This window comes from Staurois parvus, unplaced genomic scaffold (assembly GCF_062004578.1).
Source record: "Staurois parvus isolate SC_StPar_1 unplaced genomic scaffold, SC_StPar_1.0 ptg001150l, whole genome shotgun sequence".
NCBI classification, from domain to species: domain Eukaryota; kingdom Metazoa; phylum Chordata; class Amphibia; order Anura; family Ranidae; genus Staurois; species Staurois parvus.
In genome coordinates, this window is record NW_028318946.1 from 1,911,981 (window position 1) to 1,935,812 (window position 23,832).

General features: G+C 44.4%; 1 protein-coding gene across 1 annotated transcript in view; it reads right to left on the bottom strand.

Annotated features, from left to right (window-relative positions):
* Positions 1–23,832, bottom strand: part of IGSF9 (immunoglobulin superfamily member 9) — a 143,021-nt gene that overhangs the window by 25,358 nt on the left and 93,831 nt on the right. Inside the window, exons 15-19 of the mRNA XM_089659380.1 lie at positions 20,540–20,624; positions 18,013–18,186; positions 9,891–9,936; positions 7,713–9,266; positions 642–787 (exon numbers count right to left, since the gene is read on the bottom strand). Of these exons, the coding sequence (XP_089515506.1) occupies positions 642–787; positions 7,713–9,266; positions 9,891–9,936; positions 18,013–18,186; positions 20,540–20,624 (2,005 nt within the window). The remainder of the gene's footprint in view (positions 1–641; positions 788–7,712; positions 9,267–9,890; positions 9,937–18,012; positions 18,187–20,539; positions 20,625–23,832) is intronic.

Here is a 23,832-nt window from a genome sequence, read left to right on the forward strand (position 1 = left end):
TTTCTGCAGTTTATTGCGATTTCACATTCATAGAATAGAATGGAAATCGCAAAGCATATCGCAAGAAATCTCTGAAAATCTTCAGAAATCGCAATAATGTCTTCAGAAATTGCACCTGAAATTGCACCTGGTGAATGTCAGTTTCTTAACGTGCGATTTGCTGCGGCGTGATTTCTAAAGTTTTTACTTTTTCTGCAGTTCATTGTGATTTCACATTCATAGAATAGAATGGAAATTGCAAAGCATAATCGCAAGAAATCGCTGAAAATCTTCAAAAATCGCAATAACGTCTTCAGAAATTGCAACGATTTCTTGCTTTGCGATTTCCATTCTATTCTATGTATGTGAAATCGCAATAACGTCTTCAGAAATTGCAACGATTTCTTGCTTTGCGATTTCCATTCTATTCTATGTATGTGAAATCGCAATAAACTGCAAAAAAAGTAAAAACTTTAGAAATCACGCCGCAGCAAATCGCACGCTAAGACACTGACGTTCACCAGATGCAATTTCTGGTGCGATTTTCTGAAATCGCAGTGGTATGACCGGGCACTAAAAGTTGCAGGAAGGATGAAAGGATCAGGTTTTACATCTGCCGTGTGCGTCGCAAGCAAAAAAAAGGGCGATGAAACATCACTCACTTTGTCTTTCCACTTCGCCCGCAGCCACGGTGGAGAGGGGCTGGCCGCCATTACCGCCGCGGTACACCTGAAGGGCATCCATGAGGTCGGCTTCCAGGGTGAACTCCGAGTCCCATTCGTAATTCTCGTCCACGGATGTGTTCCTTCTTGTAGAAAGAAGAATATCAGATCAATACTCAGTGATCACATTGATTGATTGAGGAAAACTACAATATTCTTAAAAGGTAACAAAACTTTTTCCCGCCAAGTCTCTAACGTTTGTCTTTGCCACGGCATGAGTAACCTAAGTGTTTTCCGCTGCGTTTTCCAGAAACGCAGTACAGTCCACGTAACATGATTTCCTATGGGACAGGTTCACATCTCCGCGTTTTTCACCCGCTGCATTTTTTTTTTTTTTGGAAAGGGTCGGGGCGACTATTATTATACGCAAAATGTTTTTGGTTCTGTAGACCTCATTGGGAACGATGCAGAAAAACATGCAGTACGTTTTTGAATTTAAAATCTGCCTGGCAACAAGAAAAGGAAAAAGAAAAAAAAAGCGAAATGCGTCGAAAGCGCAATGCGGAAACAGCTCAAACGCAACCTGCGTAGGTGTGAACCTAGCCTTCTGCACTGCAGCGTTGCTCAATATTGTAGCCTGCATTTTTGCAGTCATAAAATGCAGGCTGCTCTATTGAGGCCGTGGTACATGATTCCGTGGTACATGATTCCGTGGTACATGATTCCGTGGTACATGAGGCCATAGTACATGAGGCCGTTGTACTTGAGGCCGTAGTACTTGAGGCCGTGGTACATGAGGCCGTAGTACTTGAGGCCGTGGTACATGAGGCCGTAATACTTAAGGCCGTGGTACCTGAGGCCATGGTACATGAGGCCGTGGTAATTGAGGCCGTGGTACTTGAAGCCATAATACTTGAGGCCGTGGTACATGAGGCCGTGGTACCTGAGGCCATGGTACATGAGGCCATGGTAATTGAGGCCATAATACTTGAGGCCGTGGTACATGAGGCCGTAATACTTAAGGCCGTGGTACCTGAGGCCATGGTACATGAGGCCGTGGTAATTGAGGCCGTGATAATTGAAGCCATAATACTTGAGGCCGTGGTACATGAGGCCGTGGTACCTGAGGCCATGGTACATGAGGCCATGGTAATTGAGGCCGTGGTACTTGAAGCCATAATACTTGAGGCCGTGGTACATGAGGCCGTGGTACCTGAGGCCATGGTACATGAGGCCATGGTAATTGAGGCCGTGGTACTTGAAGCCATAATACTTGAGGCCGTGGTACATGAGGCCGTGGTACATGAGGCCATGGTACATGAGGCGTAGTACATGAGGCCGTGGTACTTGAGGCCGTAATACTTGAGGCCGTGGTACATGAGGCCGTGGCACAGGAAATGACAAGCTCACTGGGTTTCCTAGCAGGATTAGCAAGCTTTTGTTTGCACTTCTCAAACAGAATGCATTTCAATTGTATATTTTAAAAGACCAAAAAAAAAAAAAGAGAAGTTTGTCGTTCACATTCACAGGCACTTTAAAGAGGTTGTAAACCTCTAAGATGAACAAAGCACATCCCTCTATAGTGTGTGTTTGTCTCAATCCATAGCACTGAGTGTCATTTCTGTCTGCTGCCTCCTTCCTCTGCTATCTGTACGAGTCACTTCTGACAAGTTTTCAAAAAAAAAAAGGTGACGGGAGGAAGCTCCAGGACACAACCTGTGTCAGATTGCCCGCCACAGTCCCGCTATAAGTTGCTGATTGCTGCCATTACTCTTACAAAAAAAAAAAATTCCAGTATCTATACCGCCGTTTGTAAACGCTATAACTGTCACGTAAACCAAATAATTTGCATGTATTGGGATTTTTTTTTTAATCAAAGACACGGAGCAGAATACATTTTGGCCAAAATTTATGCCGAAATTTGATTTTTTTTTTTTAATTTTTACTGGACATGTTTAATAGCAAAAATTCAAAAATATTGTTTTTTTTCCTCCAAGATGTCAGTCTGTTTTTGTTTATAGCGCAAAAAAATTAAACAGCAGAGGCGATCTAATACTACCAAAAGGAAGTTCCATTTGTGGGGAAAAAAGGACGTAAATTTCATTTTGGTAGAGTGTTGCATGACTGTGCAATTGTCAGTTAAAGTAACACAGCGCCGTATCGCAAAAAAATGGCCTGTCAGAAAGGGGGGGGGGGTAAATCCTCAAAAAAATCCAGTATCTATACCACCATTTGTAAACACTGTAACTTTCATGTAAACCAATTAATTTCCACGTTTTGGGATTTTTTTTTTCATCAAAGACACGGAGCAGAATACATTTTGGCCACAATTTGATTTTTTTTTTTTTTTCTTCACTGCATATAATATCAAAAAGTCAAAAATATAGTTGTTTTTTATTTCGAAATTGACGGTCTTTTTTTGTTTATAGCGAAAAAAAATTAAAAACCGTACAGGCCACAATTTGATTTTTTTTTTTTTCACTGCATATAATTTTAAAAAGTCAAAAATATAGTTTTTTTTATTTCGAAATTGACGGTCTTTTTTTGTTTATAGCGAAAAAAAAATTAAAAACCGTACAGGCGATCAAATACCGCCGAACAAATGCTCAATTTGTGGGGGAAAAAGGACGTAAATTTAATTTGGGTGCAGCGTTGCATGACCGCGCAATTGACAGTTAAAGTAACGCAGCGCCGTATCGCAAAAAAATGGCCTAGTCAGAAAGTGGGGGGTAAATCCTCAAAAAAATCCATTATCTATACCGCCATTTGGTTTACGTGAAAGTTTTAGCGTTTACAAATAATTTCCACGGATTGGGATTTTTTTTTTTAGCGAAGACACGGAGCAAAATACATTTTGGCCTAAATTTGACGAAATTTGATTTTTTTTTTTTAATTTTTTCACTGCATATAATTAATAGCAAAAAGTAAAAAATATAGTTGTTTTTTATTTCAAAATTGTCGGTCTTTTTTTGTTTATAGCACAAAAAATTAAAACCACAAAGGCGATTTAATACCGCCGAACAAAAGCTCAACTTGTGGGGAAAAAAAAGGAAAATCCAGTTTCTATACCGCCGTTTGTAGACGCTATAACTTTCACGTAAACCAAAAAATTTCCATGTATTGGGATTTTTTTTTTTTATCAAAGACACGGAGCAGAATACATTTTGACCTAAATTTATGATGAATTTTTTTTTTCTTTTTTTTCACTGGACATGTTTAATAGCAAAAATTCAAAAATATTATTTTTTTCTCCAAAATGTATGTCTGTTTTTATTTATAGCGCAAAAAATTAAAACCGCACAGGCGATCTAATATCACCGAAAGAAATCTCTATTTGTGGGAAAAAGAGGACGTAAATTTCATTTGGGTGGAGCGTTGCATGACCGCGCAATTGACAGTTAAAGTAACGCAGCGCCGTATCGCAAAAAAATGGCCTGGTCAGGACGGGGGTAAATCCTCTGGAGGGCGAGGGGTTAAAGATGGGCTTTATGCAGGGGCGGACTGACCATTTGGAAACTCGGGCACTGCCCGAGGGCCCGGGGTCAGTAGGGGGCCCCATGAGATGCCCCTGGTACCTTTTTCATAGGCTTTTTTGAGTTTGGGCAAGGACACAGGGGCCCCATGATCCCCTATTGCCCGGGGGCCCCATGAGTTGTCAGTCCGCCCCTGGCTTCATGCGTTCACATTATGCCGGGCACCGCGATCCCAACGTGGACTTCACTTCCAGCCGTGATGCAACCAGCCAATGTGGTTGCTCCAATGTCTATATATAACCTTTCCACAGGACGGAGGGCTAGAAGCTCACATTGAAACAAATGATTTCCATCTCTTTTACATCTGTAGTCAAATAACTTCAAAAAGTCAATAGACTCAGTTTATTGGGTTTGTAAATATACGTAACCATCTGGAAATCCTGGAAAACACATGGCATGGTCCCAGACTCCTTCAGATCTGGAAAGCACTTGGCCGCAAAAATAAATATGTATTTACAAGCTGCTGTTTCCGCATCAGCCGACTGCGTGGGACCTCTGGGCAACTCCAACAATAAATAAGAACTGGCTGAAAGGTCCTTCAAAAGACTTTGGTTGATCCAAACGCTGCTTGGCCTGGATCTCCTTTGACTCTCGAGTATGCTAACCCCTGAGATCTGCAATCTCCCATAGGCAGCTATTGTGGAATTGTTCCTAAACAAGAGTGGAGCATTGATCCCACCCAGGGGGCCCTTATCTTCCAGAGTTGACCATCAATGGACCATTTCCTGTTTAGCCAATCAGAAGTTTGGCTGGGGCTGAGGAGAAATATAATTTCTTACTTTTTTCTCTATGTGGGTAAAGACATGCAGGCAAAAAGCCAAAGCAAAAGGCTCCTGAGATTGGACCGATGGAAAACCAGCAGTTCTTCCATCACGGTTTCCCAATGTGGGTTGGGACATGCAGGCAAGGACCATGCTTAGAAATCTATTGAAAAGCAAAAGGCTTCTGAGATTGGACCAATGGAAAACCAGTTCTTCTATCATTGTTTCCCAATATGGGTTGTGACATGCGGGCAAGAACCATGCTTGGAAATGATTGAAAAGCAAAAGGTTCCTGAGACTGGACCAATGGAAAAACAGCAGTTCTTCCATCATGGTTTCCCAATGTGGGTGGAGACGTGCAGACAAGGACCATGCTTGGAAATCCATTGAAAAGCAGAAGGCTTCTGAGATTGGACCAAAGGAAAACCAGCAGTTCTTCCATCATGGTTTCCCTAAGTGGGTTGGGACATGCAGGCAAGAACCATGCTTGGAAATCTATTGAAAGGCAAAAGGCTCCTCAGATTGGACCAACGGAAAACCAGAGGTTCTTCTATCATTGTTTCCCTAAGCGGGTTGGGACATGCAGAAGAGAGCCATGCTTGGAAATCTATTGAAAATCAAAAGGCTCCTGAGACTGGACCAACGGAAAACCAGAGGTTCTTCTATCATTGTTTCCCTAAGCGGGTTGGGACATGCAGAAGAGAGCCATGCTTGGAAATCTATTGAAAATCAAAAGGCTCCTGAGACTGGACCAATGGAAAACCAGAGTTTCTTCTATCATTGTTTCCCTAAGTGGGTTGGGACATGCAGGCAAGAACCATGCTTGGAAATCCATTGGAAAAGCAAAAGAGGTCATGAGATTGCACCAATGGAAAACCAGCAGTTCTTCCATCAGGGTTTCCCAATGTGGGTTGAGACATGCAGGCAAAAACAATGCTTGAAAATCCATTGAAAAGCAGAAGGCACCGGAAATTGCACCAATGGAAAACCAGCAGTTCTTTCATCATAGTTCCCCAATATGGGTTGTGACATGCTTGAAAATCCATTGGAAAAAGCAAAAGAGCTAATGAGATTGCACCAATGGAAAACCATCAGTTCTTCCATCATGGTTTCCCTAAGTGGGTTGAGACATGCAGACAAGAACCATGCTTGGAAATCCATTGGAAAAGCAAAAGTCTGAGATTGGACCAATGGAAAAATCAGCAGTACTTCCATCAATAACTGCCCAAAAGCAGGCACGATGTTTGCCAACCCTTTATTAGCATGAAAAGTCTCTTCTGTAGGCCCTTTGATCCAGGTTTCTACTTAGGCTTTAACATTCCAGGCTATGGGGCTAAGCCTTGCCCTCTACAGCTAACCCTTTCCCCTTTACTGGCCCTCTGATCAATAAAAAGCTTAGCAGCCAACGTAAATCCACTCGTTGGCCAACATGGGTGCTCTCGCTGGACAAGGAGGTTAGTAGGTTATGCTTAGCTCCAGATAACAGGACTTAGCAACTGAGTCAAAACAGCCAAGACAGTAGTACTACCAAAGTTGGATTTACAGTGCATTAATAGACCAGCTGTCCAAGTATGAATAAAGTGTGATCAGGGGCGGACTGACAACTCATGGGGCCCCCAGGCAATAGGGGATCATGGGGCCCCCTGTGTCCTTGCCCAAACTCAAAAAAGCCTATGAAAAAGGTACCAGGGGCATCTCATGGGGCCCCCTACTGACCCTGGGCCCTCAGGCAGTGCCCAAGTTTCCAAATGGTCAGTCCGCCCCTGAGTGTGATATGACCATAACTCCGTCAATGACGTCCCATTTCTCAAAGACAACAGGAAGTGAGGGGAAATCCCATCCTAACTGTCACAAGAGTAGGTGTCCCCACTGGTGACTTGTAAAATTTGGAATTTCCCATCAAACAGTCACCAGAACAGGGGTTCTTACATTTGTATACTATCGAAACCAAAAAAAGTGAATGGAGTCCAAACCACAATTTGGGTCTTGCCTGAGGACACCGAGGATCTCAACTTGGAGACTATATGATTTTTCAGTGACTGCCTACCAACAGAACTCTGTCCATTGACTTTCACTGAAATACGAGAAACACCGAAGAAGAACCATTGTAATTATACATTCAAATTCTACTTCCTACTTGGCAGTTCAGTACAAACAATACAAAGAAATGACCAGTTTGAAAGCCACTGATAGAATCGGATTCACCTAACTTCATAATCTCTTAATTTCCTGTCCTATAGACAAAACAAAAAGTTAGAGTAAATCTTTCCAAAGTCAAGGAAATGCCTTCATCAAGCTGTCACTGGAACAAGTGTCCCGAACAGGGGCGGACTGACCATTTGGAAACTCGGGCACTGCCCGAGGGCCCGGGGTCAGTAGGGGGCCCCATGAGATGCCCCTGGTACCTTTTTCATAGGCTTTTTTGAGTTTGGGCAAGGACACAGGGGCCCCATGATCCCCTATTGCCCGGGGGCCCCATGAGTTGTCAGTCCGACCCTGGTCCCTAATGGATCATTTCCATTCAGTTCCTGTTCTGGTGACAACTCAATGTTTTAAATTTTCCCACCAAGTCCATCACATGGTCATCAGGTCAATCAGAGAGGGAAAATCTCTTGCTTTCTTACACAGAAAGCAAGAAAAACCCATGAAGGTTTAGGACCCCTGTCTGCTCGGTCCAAAACAAAAATAAAAAGGTTTTAGCTTTAGATACACTGTAAGAAAAATGTTTTAATAGATTTTGTAGGCATTTTAATCACATGTACATGATGGTCACCCACCTATTGCTTATAGTGGCCAACAAGGAGTCCTTTCTGTGCCGATAATCCTCTGCGCTGGAGCCCTGGGACCCCCCTCCGCTGTACCAGCTAGATGTTTCACCCAACGGTGAATTGAGGTAGCTGCCCCCCACAGACTGAGCCAATGAGGGGGGCCTGAGAAAGGAGACACTCCCTCTGCCGCTGCTCTGACTGGTGAGACTGCTCCGCATCACCTTCTCGGAGCCGTGCAGAAAAAGAGATTTGTCTAGTGGCGGCCTCTGCTTTTCCAAGGCCAGAAAGTCTGTGAACACTGAGAGTGGCTGGTCCTTCAGAGGATAATGATAGTGAGATGGGATATGCTGTTCTAATCTGTGGTCCATGGGAATGTGTCCATGACCCCAGTGTGCTCTCTGCCCAGCTTTAAAACGCTCAGCGTTCTCGGGAGGTTGAGACCACAGTAGACTTCCAGGCAGGACGGCCTTTGCAGGTCCCAAGTTGGGCTCGGGGGGTTTTAGAAAGGTTTTGACAGGCACAGACTGCTCTTGGCTACAGTTTACATACTCAAGAGGCAACAGTTTTTGAGGAGCGCACGGGGACTCTTCTTTACGACTCCCGCTAGTTCCATCAACACTCATCAATGTCCGATCGTCCAGATGATTGTGGTTTGGACTCTCCTTTTCCTCGGCCTCTGAAGAGCTGGGCTCTGATGTCCTTGGTTGGGACTCATCCTCCACTGGCCAGTCTCCATCTACGCTCATCTCTTTAAAGAACGGTAGACTAAGATACTGGAGGATGCCACTTTGAGTGGACAGGCTATGCCTAAGTTGGCTTCCTTGGTCACTAAGTCCAAGAGGTTTCTGTAAGAGTAACGAAGGTGCTCTAACTACTGTGCTCAAGGAAGAAAAACAGTCATGTTCGGATTCCCGAAGAGTTGAAATAGTTCTTTCTAAATCTCCATCTATTTGAGCTGAATCACTACAGCGTGCCTCCTCCACCTGGCTGTATGGCAGAGGGACAGAAGATGTGACAGGACTAATGTCCGATATCCGGAAGGGTTTGGCTTCTTCCAACGGACTACTGCTACATCCAAAGTACCTTCCTTGGCGATACCCAGAATCTCTTGCTTCCTTACGGGCCTGGCCAGTGGCCTTCGGTCTCAACTTCACTTCATCTCGCCAAGACTCTGAAGTTCTCTCTGGTAACGGACAAACCTGCAAGTATGTTTTGGCCTGTGAACACTGGCTGAGATCTGACGAGTCCCTTGCATTGAATTCTGGATAGAGGTCTGTCTCGGTCACGTACGGAAAGCCTCTGATGTTGCTCCTCTTTGGCCGCGTCTCTGTCTCTACCACAAAACGTCCATCAGGCCCGCGACTTATACGCTCCAATGGCAAGCAGTCTCCGATATGGCTCTCATAAATGGTGTACTTGCCGCTTGTGCTGCTTCCGTGGCTAACGCCTAGGTTGTTCACGGTCCTCTCTCCCAAGTGCAAAGACTTCCGGAAGCTTTCATACGGAGATACATGAAGCTTGAGCCTCATGAGACTGTCGGGGCTGCTAGAACCATTAGAATTTCTGAGAAAGGAGGGAAAAAAAAGCCATGTAAACATTTAGCAGTACCAAAAATTGTTTGAAGACATTAGAACAAAATTTTGCCAAATCCTGATGAATCCTGCACCTCTACATGTCAGAAACAGATAATGTTACAAATATGAACTTAAGCTGAATGACTATATAATTTAAGTTGTGACAGAAGTCACATTTTCTTGACAATTTGCAAGGACAATTTAATGAAAAGTGTGGGCTAGAACAGAACAGTCTTGTAGCGTAACTCTTTTCCATGGCCAACCACCTACAGAGATAACTTGGATGTGATCTCTTTCCAACAAGTAATGTAGCGTTAAGGTTCAATAATCTTCAAAGCTATGGCTTTCCAAATTACCATATTCCTACCATAAATCAATTTTCACGTTTTGTGTGATCATGGCAAAAATGTATGACTATGAGGACATGAAACTGTACAGAGGCCATAAGCAACCACAACACGTCTACCTCGAGCAAAGACCTTTTGAAGCCCTTGAGCCGATTGGTGGTTAAAAGCCAAAGACATAGAGCCAAGACAAATCATGTTAAAAGCTACGGACAGACTGCATGAAATGAACAGACAGGAAGTGACGGTATGAGCATGAAGACACTTACTGTGAAGGAGTAGCGTTCTTGGGTTGGGAGAAGACCATTGGTGCATCTGGAAGGTTATGAGAACACAACAGGGATCAGATGAGGAGAAAAAACTCGAGCCAATGTGACCTTAGCTAAGTGACCTACATATTGTCAACATGTATCTAAGCCACAGATTTCACCAAAAACTATTTGTGACTGTTAACAAGCCATGCTGGACAAGTTCAGAATGCAAAAAAAAAATAATTGGCTTTCAAAATGTAGGGCATGGTTTTTGAAACTCAATTTCCATCACTAATTTTAAAAGGCTGGACATGACCCACTAATGCTTTGAATCCACAACAAAACTTTGGTTGGTCAGCACCTCAAAACTAACCAACTGCTGTATCATGTTACCATACTAGTAACTAATCGCACCCTCAAAGAATTTAATTTATCTTTTTTTACCCCATATTATTTGATTTGTTCAATGCATGTTGGGATACGCCATCCTCGCTATAGTCTCGTGACTCAGTATCAAATGAGAAGGACATGGTTTCTATTTTTTGGACAGCGTCCTATGCATTTACCAGCATTAATGCTCCATGAATGTTCTTCCATGAATGCTCAGGTTGCTGTACAACTGCCAAGAAAATGTACTCTGAAACAATATCTGTTTTCCAACATAGGAGCAGTCTGGTCAGTTTGACTAGAAGAAACAGTCATCAGAAGACCCATGTGAGCATTTGAATGAGGTCAATGCTTTTCCAAAGTCTCAGGATTCTTTGCTGGCCAGATTTTGAGTAGTTTGGTCTCAACACATGGCCTTCTTAGGTTTTGGTCTTGTGTAAACCTTAGCCCATGCTTTCCTTTTTTAAATTGTTCCATGCCCTGCATTTTAAGAGCATTCAATTACCAGGTGGGAATAAGGGACATGTAGAGCTACAGGAGCCATCTCAGATACCCCAGTCTCGTAAAACATTGTGGTGTACTCAATACAATTGGCAGCCATATCGTATAAGATGGCTCCACAGTATCTACATGAAGAGCGACTGGAATTTTGGCTTTGACGTGTCTCCTGAAGTCCCCTACACGTTGTGATGGCATGACAGGAACATGCAAGGTGAATAAACAAGCCAAAGCAATGTTGTAGGGGAAAACAAAAACAGGTTAGTGAATTGTGGACCACAGCTTCCAATATAGAACAAAAATTAAGCTGACAAATGGTACAAAACAGGTTACGGTGGTCATGCATCTGTCCTGAATCACGATCATGGATGGATGGAATGACTGGAATGGAACCTTGAAGGCAAAGATTGTGTGTATACGACAGAAAAACAATAGGATACTTCACATATTTGGATGACTAAATAAATGTATTTTTTTCTTGATAAATTATAATTCTGTATTTCATGTTGTCATACACAATATTTTATAAGGAAATAGATTGTTTTAGAATCTCTCTAGAGTAGACTGAGAAGGACATAGTCAAGTCCTAAATCCAAGGAAGCTAACGAAACTTGTGTTACATTTGCTTGTGACGCTCCTTGTGCCTTGCTTGTCTTCTGGTCCCCCATTTCCCAACATACCCCAAGATGGGACAATTCACCAGCCTCAGGATTGTAATGCCTCAAAGTATTTGGGTCTTGCTGTGCTAATGATCTAGACTCTACTCTTTTATGTTTTGATTGCATTAGGACAAAATGAAAGTGGTGATCTGTTTTTGATGGGTTGGGGAAGGATTAGAACCTTTGACGGGCCTCTAGTCTTCCTACGTTCTCTGTGTTGCTCTTGGAAGATTTACTCACTTTCTATCTGGTGAAACTTTTGTCATTGGGACAGTCAGGGAAGATCTCTCTAGAAGTAAAAGCCCAACAGAGATTTTCCCAATTTCCCACCTTATGTAAAGCCCAAAAAAGTTTTGGCTAGACACATACTTTAAGCTGTCTAGACACGCTGCCCAGATATCTGGTTGTTTTTTTTTTTGGTATACTTAGTTGTTTCCTTTTTAATACGACAATGCTGACATTTTATACCTCCATACTATGCCATAGGCATTTCTTTACTATGCTGTCAAATTTATACAATCTAGACCCACCCATCATCATTTGTTGTTCTATACCCTTGAGGAAGGACTTCCAAACTTTGAAATCATGGATGGTGCTCTATTTAGTCTGAAGACCAAAAGGGATTTAGATGAGGTCCATGACATTTAGGGGATCCCCCATTTTGAAAAACTTTATGGCCAAATGTTTGTGGACACCTGGTTATCATATGATTGTCAGACATCCCCTTACACCAGTGGTACTCAACCTTCCTAATGCCGTGACCCTTTAATACAGTTCCTCATGTTGTGGTGACCCCCAACCATAAAATTATTTACCCAGTAATTATAATTCATGAGTGTCGTTTTACCTCCAACACTGCTGCTTTCAACACAGTAGCTGCTTTTAACAGAGTAGCTGCTTTCAACACAGTAGCTGCTTTTAACAGAGTAGCTGCTTTCAACACAGCAGCTGCTTTCTACACAGTAGCTGCTCTTTACACATCAGAAATATGTGTTTTCTGATGGTCTTAGGGGACCCCAGTGAAAGGGTCGTTCGACCCCCAGGTTGAGAACCACTGCCTTACACAATCATGGGCATTATTATAAAATTGCCCGTTTTGCTGTTGAACAACCTCCACTCTTCTGGGAAGGCTTTCCTCAAGATTTCAGGTTGTGTTTGTGGGAATTTGTGCCGATTTTAGCCAAAAGAGTAATTGTGAGGTCAGGTACTGAAGTTGAAGAAGAAAACCTAGCTCACATTTGATATTACAATTTATCCCAAAGGTGTTGGGTGTCATTTGAGTGATCAAACTGGTCAAACCAGATCTTTGTGGAGCTGGCTTTGTGCTAGAACAAAAAAGGCTCTTCCCATAAGGATTGAATTGCACAATTGTCTAAAACAGTGATTTCCAAACTATGGCCCTTTGCCCTCCTTTATCCGGCCCTTGGGGCACTATTCCTCCCACTGACACCAATGATGGGGCACTATTCCTCCCACTGACACCAATGATGGATCACTATTCCTCCCACTGACACCAATGATGGGGCACTATTCCTCCCACTGATACCAATGATGGGACACTATTCCTCCCACTGATACCAATGACGGGGCACTATTCCCCCCACTGATACCAATGATGGGGCACTATTCCTCCCACTGTCACCAATGATGGGGCACTATTCCTCCCACTGATACCAATGATGGGGCACTATTCCTCCCACTGATACCAATGATGGGGCACTATTCCTCCCACTGATACCAATGATGGGGCACTATCCCTCCCTCTGATACCAATGACGGGGCACTATTCCTCCCACTGTCACCAATGATGGGGCACTATTCCTCCCACTGTCACCAATGATGGGGCACTATCCCTCCCACTGATACCAATGACGGGGCACTATTCCTCCCACTGACACCAATGATGGGGCACTATTCCTTCCCCTGAAGCCAACAATGGGGCACAATTCCACTGACGCCAAGGATGACACCAAGGATGGGGCACTATTTCTCCCAAACGCCAATGATGGGGCACTATTTCTCCCACTGACACCAATGATGGGGCACTATTCCTTCCCCTGAAGCCAACAATGGGGCACACTTCCACTGACGCCAAGGATGACACCAAGGATGGGGCACTATTTCTCCCAAACGCCAATGATGGGGCACTATTTCTCCCACTTACACCATTGATGGGGCACACTTCCATTGATGCCAAGGATGACGCCAAGAATGGGGCACTATTTCTCCCAAACGCCAATGATGGGGCACTATTTCTCTCACAGACACCAATGATGGGGCACTATTTCTCTCACGGACACCAATGATAGGGCACTAGTCCTTACACTGACACCAACAATGGGGCATTGTTACCAACACCAGGAAATTTTTTACTCCCATTGGCCACAGTACAGCCCTCCTAAAATCTGACAGATATTAAATTGGTGCTTTGTTTAGAAAGGTTGGGGACCCCAGGTCTAAAATTTATTTGCATGCTGGGGACAGGGGCGGACTGACAACTCATGGGGCCCCCGGGCAATAGGGGATCATGGGGCCCCTGTGTCCTTGCCCAAACTCAAAAAAGCCTATGAAAAAGGTACCAGGGACATCTCATGGGGCCCATACTGACCCTGGGCCCTCGGGCAGTGCCTGAGTTCCAAATGGTCAGTCCGCCCCTGTGCTGGGATAATAACAGTTCTCTTCACTGGAAACACCTGGCTCAGCAATTTAGAGGGGTGTCCACATACTCTTGGCCACGTAATACACCTCATGTCAGTATTATACAAGGATTTCTATGCCCTTCTCTCTCCTACAGCTATAGTTGATATTGTTGGCCAAGATATTCAATGTCTGTATGTTTTGGCTGTAGTAACCAATCAAAATCTTACTACGCTGTTTGAGGATTCCAATAGGATTGGCTCATTGCTTCTATGCTATGGGCAAGACCAACAACCCTTCACTTGAGTACATCATAACTGAAGTCCATTGTCTCTCTAGGAAATCACAAATGTGTCTGGTAGAGAACTCAATCCAGGAACCCATGGAAGGGAAGAGGAATACGGCATTCAGGTTATATGTCGGCATCCAAGACCTCTGAAACTGTGAACCCCAAGTAAGAAACTTTATGTTCTTGGTTATATGTGCTTTTCGTACAAATTTAAATGTGTTGTTTTAGGTATCATTAACCTTTTTTCAAGGCGGTCCACTCTAAACTTATTTCACTTTTTTGGTAGATGCTGTAAAGTTACACTATAGAACACTTTTAATATCTATTGGGTTGCAAGATCTCTCACCTAAGTTCCAAGGTCGACACGCACCATTGGTAGACTCAACTAGGGGCCCCCAACCTTCCTTGAATTTTTTTATCATTTACTCAATAATATGGGAAATGCAACAGGAGTAGTAGGAACACCCTAAAGCGGGTGGGAAGGCCTAAAACTCAGGTGCAATGACAGAAAGACCTCATTCCTGGTGGTCAGACATCTACAAAGCTGGTCCACCAGAGTCTTCCTTAGAAATATCACTTTTGGATGTTCTAACCCTCTGCATCTGTTTTCCTTTTGGCACGGAAAACAGGCGTAAAAAAAAAAAAAAAAGTGCTGATCTAGACCCCCCATGTTGCCTACCTGTTCCTCACACCCACCTCACATAATCTAATGCCTTTCTATTCCGATATCTTTGAACTCACCACCACAAGTACATAATTGGCGTGTGGATGGTATACCCCAAATCAGGCCACACTTCATAACAATAACTGGGTTCATTTAAAAGGTAAGGACTCTGTGGTCATTGGTGTGGTGCCTCTACTGCTTTGTAAATATTTATGAAGATTTCCATTGTGGTCTGTGAATATTCACCCTATTTACTGCATCCTAATGAATGTTGTTACTAGGATTTAATGGGAGGAGGTCCAGAATTTTGAGTTGTCACCAGAACAGAAATATATGGGGAATTCTTCTAATGGCAACACCTATTCTGGTGACAACTGTCTAAGAGGTGACTTCCCTCAATTAATAAATATCTTCTCTCGCTTGAGATCTTGTACTCGCCATGAAATGCTTTTCTCTGAGTCCATTGAGGGAAACAGCGTGGTAATGTCCCAACTTAGTTCTGCTCAGTGTCCATTTCTCCTGTAGGCAGCAGTATTGCCCTTGGGTGCTTAATCTGTGTCCCTCAGGGCCTGGTCAGTGCACAATTTGGGCACGACCACTTTTTTATTATTTTTATAGATTTATTTATTATTTATTTATTTTTACACTCCCACGTTTTGTCACTTTTACTTATGTGTGTGTTTTCTTCACATGATGGAGGGTGTGGGTCCTCGGGCCTGCCCTGAAGTCTAGGGGGAGGATGTGTGGCCTTTTGGTTCCTTCCTCCCCTGTCCCTAGGGGGTTTTCTCTTCGGGAGAGCCCCCTGACCAAGTACTGGATGTCCGGCTTCGGCTGGGCATAAGGATCGGTGGTCCACCAGGCCTTTTGTCCAGGAGGACCAAATGGGAACCTTGTCCCTGTCAGGAGCTTCGTGCCCCGGGGGATCAGGGTAGTGGTCCAACCCCTTCGGGGGTAGGACAAAGCACACCCCTAAGTGCACTTTTTGTGTGGTGTTTTTGCACTTGCACTTTTTTGTGAAACACTTACGGGTTTTTCGTTGTAGTTTGCACGTTTGCGGACTTAAAAAAAAAAAATAAATAAAAATCTGTGTCCCTCAATGGGTGATTGAGATATTTAGGATTTTTGTACTCATTGTAAAATCCTTTTCCACCAGAGGAACACGCCTTCGTAATAAACAACCTAGAGTTATACTGCCACCTACTGGAGAAATGGACACTAACCGAAACTAGGCTGCTTATTACCAAGCTGTGTCCTTCAATGATGGAGATACTTTAAATTGCCATTTAACCCCCAACACTTAAATAATAATATTCCCTTAACACAAAATGTTTACCATAATGCTAAAACTTTGCAGAAATCAAAAACTGTTCTTTCTTATTATCATCATTATTAAGGAATGGTAACTATTAGGGCTGGATCTGATCTGGGGGTGCAATAAAAAAAAAAAAGTCAGGGGGCATAATGTCAACACTGCGTGTGAGTCACTGACAATCTGTCATACAGTGTCATGACCTGGGAAACACTATTCTGCATTATATTGTCATTAGATTAGGGCGATTGAAAAAAAAAGTGCCCCCTTTACATCAGGAGTCCCCATCAGAGTGCCCCCTTATATCAGGTTTCCACATCAGTGTCCCTAAAAGAGTCCCTCCATATATGCCATACATATGATCAGTTATCCCCATCAGAGTGCCCCTTACATCAGGTGTCCCCATCAGAGTACCTTCATTAGAGTACTCCCTTACATCAGTGTCCCTAATAGGGCCCCTCCTTGCATTAATTGTCCTCCATAAGAATGGCCCCTTACATATGATCAGTTATCCCTATCAGAGTGCCCCCTTACATCGGGTGTCCCCATCAGAGTTCCCCCTTACAACGGGTGTCCCCATCAGAGTGCCCCCTTACATCGGGTGTCCCCATCAGAGTGCCCCCTTACATCGGGTGTCCCCATCAGAGCGCCCCCTTACATCGGGTGTCCCCATCAGAGTGCCCCCTTACAACGGGTGTCCCCATCAGAGTGCCCCCTTACATCGGGTGTCCCCATCAGAGTGCCCCCTTACATCGGGTGTCCCCATCAGAGTGCCCCCTTACATCGGGTGTCCCCATCAGAGTGCCCCCTTACATCGGGTGTCTCCATCAGAGTGCCCCCTTACATCGGGTGTCCCCATCAGAGTGCCCCCTTACATCGGGTGTCCCCATCAGAGTGCCCCCTTACATCGGGTGTCCCCATCAGAATGCTCCCTTACATCAGATGTCCCTAATAGAGCCCCTCCTTGCATCAATTTTCCTCACAAGAATGTCCCCTTACATATGATGTTATCCCGAGTTCCCCCTTACATCACTCTCCCTATCAGAGTTCCCCCTTACATCACTCTCCCCATCAGAGTTCCCCCTTACATCACTGTCCCCATCAGAGTTCCCCCTTACATCAACTGTCTGCATCAGATTGGCTCATGGATCAGTGGATGTACTCTCTATATCCTGGATCTAGCCAAGTCTATATCTCTCCATCCATCAAATTTTGGGCTTCATGTGGGGGAAAAAACATAAATAAAGTGAACCCATTTGTGTTATTAACCCCAACCAATCTGAGTCTCCCTTTATCTAATCTTCGCTGGAAAGAGAAGTGGAATCTGATTGGCTGGCAGGATCGAGGCACGTCATTATTCCTCTCTATACACTGATATGGAGACACTGTTGACTTGTAATTTTGGCTCTTCTAGCTAAAGGACCATCGTATGACCAGAGACCACCTAGCTGTCGGTGACGCCGTGTCTGAAAAAAGTTCTCTCTTGGCCTCCAATCAAAATAAAGCCCGCCTTGAGGCATGACGGTTAAATAGAGAAAATCTTATCTAAGGCTCCATTGCTTTGACCCTGTAGGCCATAACACTTCGGGAGCCTAACTAGGAAATGCTCCCAGAATGCTTTGCTGTCACACTCCCCCCTGTGCTTCCATCCCATGTCAGGTTGCTGAGTTCACCTCACCTCTACCTATCCTGCGTACCTTGCTGCCTCCGTTTCTGGCGACGTCTGACCCGCCGTCGGTTCATCACGCAGGCAACTATGGTGCTTAGGATGACGGCCAGGGTAAGGAAGCAGGCTCCTCCCACGACTCCGGCCATAAGGGATTTCTGCTGAACCTCCGGGAGCTCCGTGTGCGCGGGGTAGACCTTCATTCCTGGAAACGATAGGTAAACTTTATATTAACAGAAATATATTGCAGCTTTCCTGCCATAGATGTGGTGGCTCCACTAAGGCTTTTGTTCCTTTATTTGTACCTGACGACACTGCCAGTAAGTCACTTCCAGTCCTGGGTGGGGGGTGGTTGGTGGTGGGTGGTGGGGGCAGCAATGCTCACTGACTGAACATCTGTGCAGTGTTGTCGTCCCAGGCTGCTCATTTCTAAATTGGACTAAGGGTGTAGGTGTCGGGTTGGGGTGGGTCAAAGAGGCAAGGTTTGGAGTAGAGACTATGGGTTGAGGTTGGGGTAGGTGGAGGTAAGTTTTGAGGTGGGGAGGAGAGGGGACGTGTTTTGGGGAAGGGGTGAATGTTGAGGTAAGGTGGGGAAAGAGATAAGTGTTGGGGTGGGAATGGGAATGGGGCAAGTTTTGAGGTGGGGTTAGGAGAGGGCAAGTTTTTGGGTAAGAGAAGGGGACAGTGTTGAGGTGGAGAAGGGAGGGGGCAAGTTTTGGGGCAGGTGTTCAGGTAGGATCTAGAAGGGGGCAAGTTTTTAGAGGTAGGGAAGGGGGTAGGTTTTGAGGTGGGGATGGGAGTAAGTTTTGAGGTGGGGATGGGAGTAAGTTTTGAGGTGGGGATGGGAGAAGGCAAGTTTTGAGATAGGGGAGGGGGTAAGTATTGAGGTGGGGATGAGAGAGGCCAAGTTTTGAGATAGGGGAGGGAGGAAGGGTTGAGGTGGGGATGAGAGAGGCCAAGTTTTGAGATAGGGGAGGGAGGAAGGGTTGAGGTGGGGATGAGAGAGGCCAAGTTTAGAGGTAGGGGAGGAGCAAGTGTTGAGGTGGGGAAAGGGACGAGGGAATTTTGAGGTGGGGATAGGAGAGGGCAAGTTTTGAGATAGGGGAGGGGGTAAATGTTAAGGTGGGGATGAAAGAGGCCAAGTTTTAAGGTAGTGGAGGGAGAAAGGGTAAAGGTGGGGATAGGAGAGGCCAAGTTTTGAAGTAGAGGAGGGAGGAAGGGTCAAGGTGGGGATAGGAAAGGCCAAGTTTTGAGGTAGGGGAGGGGGTAAGTATTGAGGTGGGGATGAGAGAGGCCAAGTTTTGCCAAATGTTCAGGTAGGGGAGATAGAAAGGGTTGAGGTGGGGAAGGGGACGAGGGAGTTTTGAGCTGGTGATAGGAGAGGGCAAGTTTTGAGGTAGGGGAGGGAGGAAGGGTCAAGGTGGGGACAGGAGAGGCCAAGTTTTGAGGTAGGGGAGGGGGTAAGAATTGAGGTGGGGATGAGAGGCCAAGTTCTGAGTTAGGGATGAGAGGCTAAGTTTTGAAGTAGGGGAGGGGGTAAGTGTGGAGGTGGGGATGAGAGGCCAAGTTCTGAGTTAGGGATGAGAGGCTAAGTTTTGAAGTAGGGGAGGGGGTAAGTGTGGAGGTGGGGATGAGAGGCCAAGTTTTGAGGTAGGGGAGGGGGTAAGGTTCGAGGTGGGGATAGGAGAGGGCAAGTTTTGAGGTACGGGAGGGGGTAAGTGTTGAGGTGGGGATGAGAGGCCAAGTTCTGAGTTAGGGATGAGAGGCTAAGTTTTGAAGTAGGGGAGGGGGTAAGTGTGGAGGTGGGAATGAGAGGCCAAGTTTTGAGGTAGGGGAGGGGGTAAGGTTCGAGGTGGGGATAGGAGAGGGCAAGTTTTGAGGTACGGGAGGGGGTAAGTGTTGAGGTGGGGATGAGAGATGGTAAGTTTTGAAGTAGGGGAGAGGGCAAGTTTTGGAGGTGGGGGAGGGAGGATTAAGTGTCGGGGAAGGGGGGGGGGGTATTTTAATGTAGGGGATACAATTCCAGTCCGCTGCACTCCTCACATTGGTTTTCAGCGCCTGGTGTTGCACAATGAACGCAAATGTAAAAATAATTCCAAATTTAGAAATCTCCTCTCCTGCCGTGTGAGATTTCGGACTCACAATAACAAACCCATTGTTAGTTTATAGAGGGTTTTACTTAAAATATCTTCGTACTCACCGGAAACGAATTCCCTGACTGTAGCCGGGGCGAGATGCTGCTGCTGTTTACACAGGCACATTTTTTTTGGCTGTAATTTGTGTTTAGAAACAAACTCGTATCTGAGCGATCGTTTCAAGAAGCACTCAGGAAAACGGGGGGTAATAGTGCCCGAAAAACCCAATGGTGTACCGGTCAGGACAGGAAGGGGGGTACAAAAAAAAAAAGTCAGTGTTCCCAATCATTCCATCATGTGTTAAATCTCATCTTGAGCTACTGAGGTCTGTAATCAACTTACTTTTCACAACAAAAGGAAAGTAAAATATGGTCGTGTTCCCTTTCGGTATACACCTTGTGCCGTGGCTCCCCACCCACTCACCTGACGTAGAGATGTTCACCGAATTACTCGGCTCGCTGATGTAATCGCCAGCAAAGGCCACCATGCGGAACTCGTACAGGGAATCCTACGGGGAAAAACAGGTGAGAACGAATGTTCTTGTTCCTTAGGGGGCAGATGAATGACTTCTAGAGCTGTTCTAGATCATACGTTTTATTTTTATAGAACACTCATAAAAAGGGGACGATTTCACTTAAAATACAGCTACAGCCACAACATTTTTTCAGTTTTGGATGGAGAGGTCCAGGGCTTGAACTCTTTAGATTTTTATCTATATATGTCCCTACTGGGGATATTCACCCTCCTGGTTTTTCTTTTTGTTCCTTTTTTTTTCTTTTTCTTTCTTTTCTTTTCTTTTTTTTTTCTTTTCTTTTATATTTAATTTATATGATTTGTGGCTAAATGGTTAGCATTTCCACCCAGCAGTACTCGGGTCATTGATTCGAATCCCAACCATGGCACCACCTGCCTGGAGTTTGCATATTCTCCATGTGCCTGCGTGGGTTTCCTCTAGGTACTCCGGTTTCCTTCCACACTCCAAAGATATACTGGTGTAACCCACCATTGGCTCCTGTCTAAGTTGGCCCTAGTATGTGTATGAATGAATGTAAGTTAGGGACCTTAGATTCTACGCCCCTTGAGGGTCAGGGACCTTAGATTGTATGCCCCTTGAGGGTCGGGGACCTTAGATTGTATGCCCCTTGAGGGTCGGGGACCTTAGATTGTACGCCCCTTGAGGGTCGGGGACCTTAGATTGTACGCCCCTTGAGGGTCGGGGACCTTAGATCGTACGCCCCTTGAGGGTCGGGGACCTTAGATCGTATGCCCCTTGAGGGTCGGGGACCTTAGATCGTACGCCCCTTGAGGGTCGGGGACCTTAGATCGTACGCCCCTTGAGGGTCGGGGACCTTAGGCTGCACGCCCCTTGAGGGTCGGGGACCTTAGATTGTACGCCCCTTGAGGGTCGGGGACCTTAGATTGTACGCCCCTTGAGGGTCGGGGACCTTAGATTGTACGCCCCCTTGAGGGTTAGGGACCTTAGAGTACTCCGGTTTCCTTCCACACTCCAAAGATATACTGGTGTAACCCACCATTGGCTCCTGTCTAAGTTGGCCCTAGTATGTGTATGAATGAATGTAAGTTAGGGACCTTAGATTCTATGCCCCTTGAGGGTCGGGACCTTAGACTGCACGCCCCTTGAGGGTCGGGGACCTTAGACTGCACGCCCCTTGAGGGTCGGGGACCTTAGACTGCACGCCCCTTGAGGGTCGGGGACCTTAGACTGCACGCCCCTTGAGGGTCGGGGACCTTAGACTGCACGCCCCTTGAGGGTCGGGGACCTTAGACTGCACGCCCCTTGAGGGTCGGGGACCTTAGACCGTACGCCCCTTGAGGGTCGGGGACCTTAGACCGCACGCCCCTTGAGGGTCGGGGACCTTAGACTGCACGCCCCTTGAGGGTCGGGACCTTAGACTGCACGCCCCTTGAGGGTCGGGGACCTTAGACTGCACGCCCCTTGAGGGTCGGGGACCTTAGACCGTACGCCCCTTGAGGGTCGGGGACCTTAGATCGTACGCCCCTTGAGGGTCGGGGACCTTAGGCTGCACGCCCCTTGAGGGTCGGGGACCTTAGGCTGCACGCCCCTTGAGGGTCGGGGACCTTAGGCTGCACGCCCCTTGAGGGTCGGGGACCTTAGATTGTACGCCCCTTGAGGGTCAGGGACCTTAGATTGTACGCCCCCTTGAGGGTTAGGGACCTTAGATTGTACGCCCCCTTGAGGGTTAGGGACTGATGTGAATGTACAATATATATGTAAAGTGCTGCGTAAATTGATGGTGCTATATAAGTACCTGAAATAAATAAATATGATTTATTTTGGACCTTTTTGTCCCAGTGTCACCAGGACTGAAAGAGAGAGAGAAAATCCAAGATTATGGGTTGTCACCAGAACAGGAAAAGAGAGAAATCCTTCAATGGGGTTTCCTGTAATAACTCTTCAAGAGGAGATTTCCCTCACTTTGGAGATATCTCTACATATAAGGAATTTTTTTCCCTGCAGGAGCAAATTGGATCGTGCTTTGCTGGGTTTTTTGCCTTCCTCTGGATCAACTGTGGGTGTAGGATTATAACTTTTTTTTTTTTTTGAATGGTTGAACTGGATGGACTTTTATCTTTTTTTTCAGCCAGACTATGTATGTAACCATTCAACAGAGCACAGTTATTAAAGATTTATTTTTTTAATTCTATATCTTTCTTCAGCTACTGTACAGGTAGGGAATGGACTAGACACGGGTCCTATCTTTTAGTATTTTATATTATTAAATTATTTTTATTATTATTATTTTTATTATTCATTCATAACTATTCAGTTTTAATTTTTTTTTATATATATATTTTACACACAGGGGCACAGAAAGTCCATAAACATTTTGTTTAATTCTAGATTTTTTTTCAGCTACTGTAAAGGAAGGGACTGGGCCAGACATATTGAAATATTATATTATTATTTTGTTGAATTTTTATTAATTTATAATCAGTTTTATTTAACTTTTTTTATATATATTTTACAAGCAGGTGACTGTCAGTGGACCATAAACAATGTTTTTTTTTATTATTCTGTATTTGTTTCAGCTTCTGTAAAGGAAGGGCATTTGCCAGGCACAGGTCCTATTTTTTTTAATTACTATTTTATATTAGTGAATTATTTTATTATTGAATTTTTATTCATTTATAACATTGTTTTATTTAACTTTTTTAATTTTTTAAATATATTTTACATGCAGGTGACTGTCAGGAGCAGAGAGAGCCCATAAACAACAATCTTTTTTTTTTTTAAATTCTATTTTCTTTCTCAGCTTTTGTAAAGGAAGGGTATTGGCCAGACACAGGTCCTATTTTTTTTTTCCTTAATATTTTATATTATTGAATTATTTTATTTTGTTGAATTTTTATTAATTTATAACATTCTGTTTTATTAACTTTTTTTATATATTTTACAAGCAGGTGACTGTTAGGGGACCATAAACAATGTTTTTTTTTATTATTCTGTATTTGTTTCAGCTTCTGTAAAGGAAGGGCATTTGCCAGGCACAGGTCCTATTTTTTTTAATTACTATTTTATATTAGTGAATTATTTTATTATTTAATTTTTATTAATTTATAACATTGTTTTATGTAACTTTTTTAATTTTTTAAATATATTTTACATGCAGGTGACTGTCAGGAGCAGAGAGAGCCCATAAACAACAATCTTTTTTTTTTTTAAATTCTATTTT